The sequence below is a fragment of the Fragaria vesca genome, linkage group LG5, assembly GCF_000184155.1.
Source record: "Fragaria vesca subsp. vesca linkage group LG5, FraVesHawaii_1.0, whole genome shotgun sequence".
Lineage (NCBI taxonomy): Eukaryota > Viridiplantae > Streptophyta > Magnoliopsida > Rosales > Rosaceae > Fragaria > Fragaria vesca.
The window spans coordinates 26,049,110-26,052,247 of NC_020495.1; the positions used below are offsets into that span (position 1 = coordinate 26,049,110).

The following is a 3,138-nucleotide window of genomic DNA, read 5'->3' on the forward strand; positions in this document are numbered from 1 at the left end:
AACGGATAAAAGCATCAGAAGCTCTCCAGTATTATGCAATCGCGATCGAAGGCAAGAATATTTCACAGAGAGAGAGAGAGAGGCAGCGCCCAAAGGGCTTTACATAAAGATGTTGAAGCAGGCAGCAGTAACAGTACTGTTGCAGAGAAGCAGGCAATTAGAGCAGAGAGGGCATGCTCAAGTTTGGATAAGGCTGCAGCAGCTCAGCTGCTATAGAAGGAATCCTCTGACGACGGAATACTGTGAGAGAATCAAAGGCTCTGCTTTTATCACTTCCTTCACTACTTTCTCGTAACCAAAACAGTACTACTACTCACTGAGATTCTTCATCTTCATGCATGTGCCCTCCACTACAACACCCACCACCACCATTTATAAAACTATCAAATATCTTATGAGGGATCTTACGAACCCAAAACACTTCTTTCCAGTTCTGCAATTCTGCTTACCCAGAACCAATTAAGTAACTAAACAATGTTAATTACATTTTACTCGAGTTGGCAAAGATAACTGAATGTACGTTACTGCTGGTTTACAGATTTACAATTAACCACCTAAAAAGATTGAATAACCAACACTTGTTTCAAGAAATAACGTGAACTATTGCACTAATAGATAATCTATGCCAAAGAATTTGATAACACCAAGAAATAGTACTCCATTAACAAATAACAAACGTTTAACTTAATATAATTCTGGTCCTTAATTGGTACACCCCCATATCCCTTTACACCTTCAAACACACATACATAAAAAGAAGAAAATAAGAGAATGATACCTGACTAATGCAATATCACAACCCACACACAAACAGAAATGAAACAATACCAAAAAAAAAAAAACAATCAATAAAGATTGAGAACCTAGCTAACTAGCTAAAGTAGACAAAGAAGAAATTATGAAGTTCTTAACTTAAGGGTATGCACCGTTTGTTGTAGGGAGCTGATCGGACCAAGTAAACGCCGGGTTCCAGTTATAACCCAATTCACCACCAACAGCCGGAGCCGCCTCCAAAATCGATGAAGTAGATGATGAAGAAACTCCATTGTTAAGATCATGTGAATAATAACTAGCTGATGAAGATGATCTAAGCCTCTGAAAGAGTTCCTGAATTCCCTGGTTGCTATGAACCTCATGCCCAAGTATGAAATTACCATTCTGTTGCTGGTGCGGAGGTTGAACGTTCTGATTGTTTCTCCAGAAAGAACTCAGCGGATCCAAACCCAAGGTCGACCGAGCTGTCATTGCATCATTTCCAGCTCCAGAAGACTCACTCATCATGTGGGAACCAATCATACTCATGCCCCCCTCTTCCTTCACAGAATTAGTACACAGTTGAACATTAGGGTTAGGGTTAGGGTTTGGAGTGCTGGATCTTAGAAGAGCTAGGATATGGGAATTCTGAGGTGAACCCCACAGTATAGGACTTGCTTGCACCTCGTGATCAAACCCAAGTCCGAATCCGGACCTCCCGATCTCCGACGCCATTGATTTCATCTTCCCGGCCACAGCTGTCTTGCTTATTGATGTTGAGATGGTACCACTCTTGTTTTTCCGGCATCCGCCCCCAATCGGAACATTCCTTAGAGCTCCTCCCTTGGTCCAGTAGCGGCGGCAAGTCTTGCAGAAGTGGCGGGGCTGCGTGAGGTTGTAGTTGTTGTAGTAACAGAACTTGGTGTTGGCAGAATCGCATCTCGGGCATCTCAAGTTCTCTGAATTCGCTGTTGCACCGGCCGCGGCAGCAGCGGTGGTAGTTGTAGTAGCGGAAGAAGATGGAGACGGCGATGGCGAAGCCGAAAGAGAAGTAGAAGAAGAAGAAATGGAGATTTTCCTCTCTGCTCCTCCTCCTCCTCCTCCTCCTGCTACTCCTCCTATATTAAACCCTGCGCCACCGAACAGTTCTTGGATCATCTCTTAATCTTTGATGATTATCTCTTCTTTGTAGATCTACAACAATCCAAAAACAAGAAAAGCAGCAAATAAAGATGGAGTCTTTTTGAGTTAGTGGAGAGAAAGCTAGCTAAAGAGAGAAAGTGGTTTTTGTTTTGTGTATTTAGTGTGTATGTGTGATCTTAGCTAGCCTATATATGTAAAGAGAGGATTGATTGAGGGTGGAATATCAAATAAAATGGCTTGCCTGGCCTTGTGTGACTTAAGACTTAAGTACTTGTATCCCTTGGCTGGCCAAATATTCTGAGGGGGTGTAAAAGAATGGAGGACTACTGGTAGTGGATGGGGAAGCTTTAATATATAGCTCTCTATGCATGTGGAAGAAAGTATATTATCACAACTTTAGTCTATAAATTTTATGTATAATACAAAGTGGTATTTGGATTTGGAATTCAGTTGTGGGTAGTTTTTGGAGGCAAGTAAATGGTCTTTTCTCAAATTCCAGGTCTGCCCTACTCATCTGATCATCCATCTTTTCTCTGAGCAGAAATAGCTAATTGACCAGTCTGCATTATTTCCTTGATGATTCCAATAACAGTGAAATATATACTCGGATGATGAAACATTCAAATTTATGGTGAAAATTAACTTCTTACCACTTAAATTCCATTTTTCACTTATATGTTTTGTAACCAAAAAAATAATAATTCCATTTTTCACTTTAATTAGGGTAAATTTAGGGCAAATGCTCTATGTACTACTTGAACTAGCTAGCTAGTTTGTTTCCATTGTTTCTTCAAAGGTTGAATGCACCAGAACCCAAATCTGTTTTATGGAAATCATTTGCGTTTGTAATTGAATAAGCTTAGTTCTGAATTTGCAGTTCAGACTGTGAGCTTAGTGCAGAAGCGCTTTATCATTGTATATACCAAGAAAAGATTTGCCTAGGGCAATTGGCAATATACAATTTCAATTCTATATTGCTAGCAGTGGGAAGTAGAGAAGAGAATAAATAATGATACTAGCAATCAAGTTTTCCAAAAGAATAATTTTTGTACGTTGTGTGTGGGGGCTTTTGTGTTTCCTTCGTGAAGATGCTGCTGGAGAATTTCATCATTACGAGTTCGAGGAGTGGGCTAATCACATGGAATTACGTGTAAAGCCAAAGTCCCTACATCAACTATTATAGCCAAGATGGTATTAGTACTACACTACTACTGCCCGAAACTTATGGCTTCAATTTTGCCT

At 40.2% G+C, this 3,138-nt stretch overlaps 1 protein-coding gene across 1 annotated transcript; it reads right to left on the reverse strand.

Annotated features, from left to right (window-relative positions):
* Positions 1–661: 661 nt before the first annotated feature.
* LOC101304972 (dof zinc finger protein DOF3.7-like) lies at positions 662–1,948 on the reverse strand. The gene has a single exon (XM_004300501.1). The coding sequence runs from the start codon at positions 1,909–1,911 to the stop codon at positions 913–915; it is 999 nt and encodes a 332-aa protein (XP_004300549.1). The 5' UTR covers positions 1,912–1,948; the 3' UTR covers positions 662–912.
* Between the last annotated feature and the right edge of the window lie 1,190 nt (positions 1,949–3,138).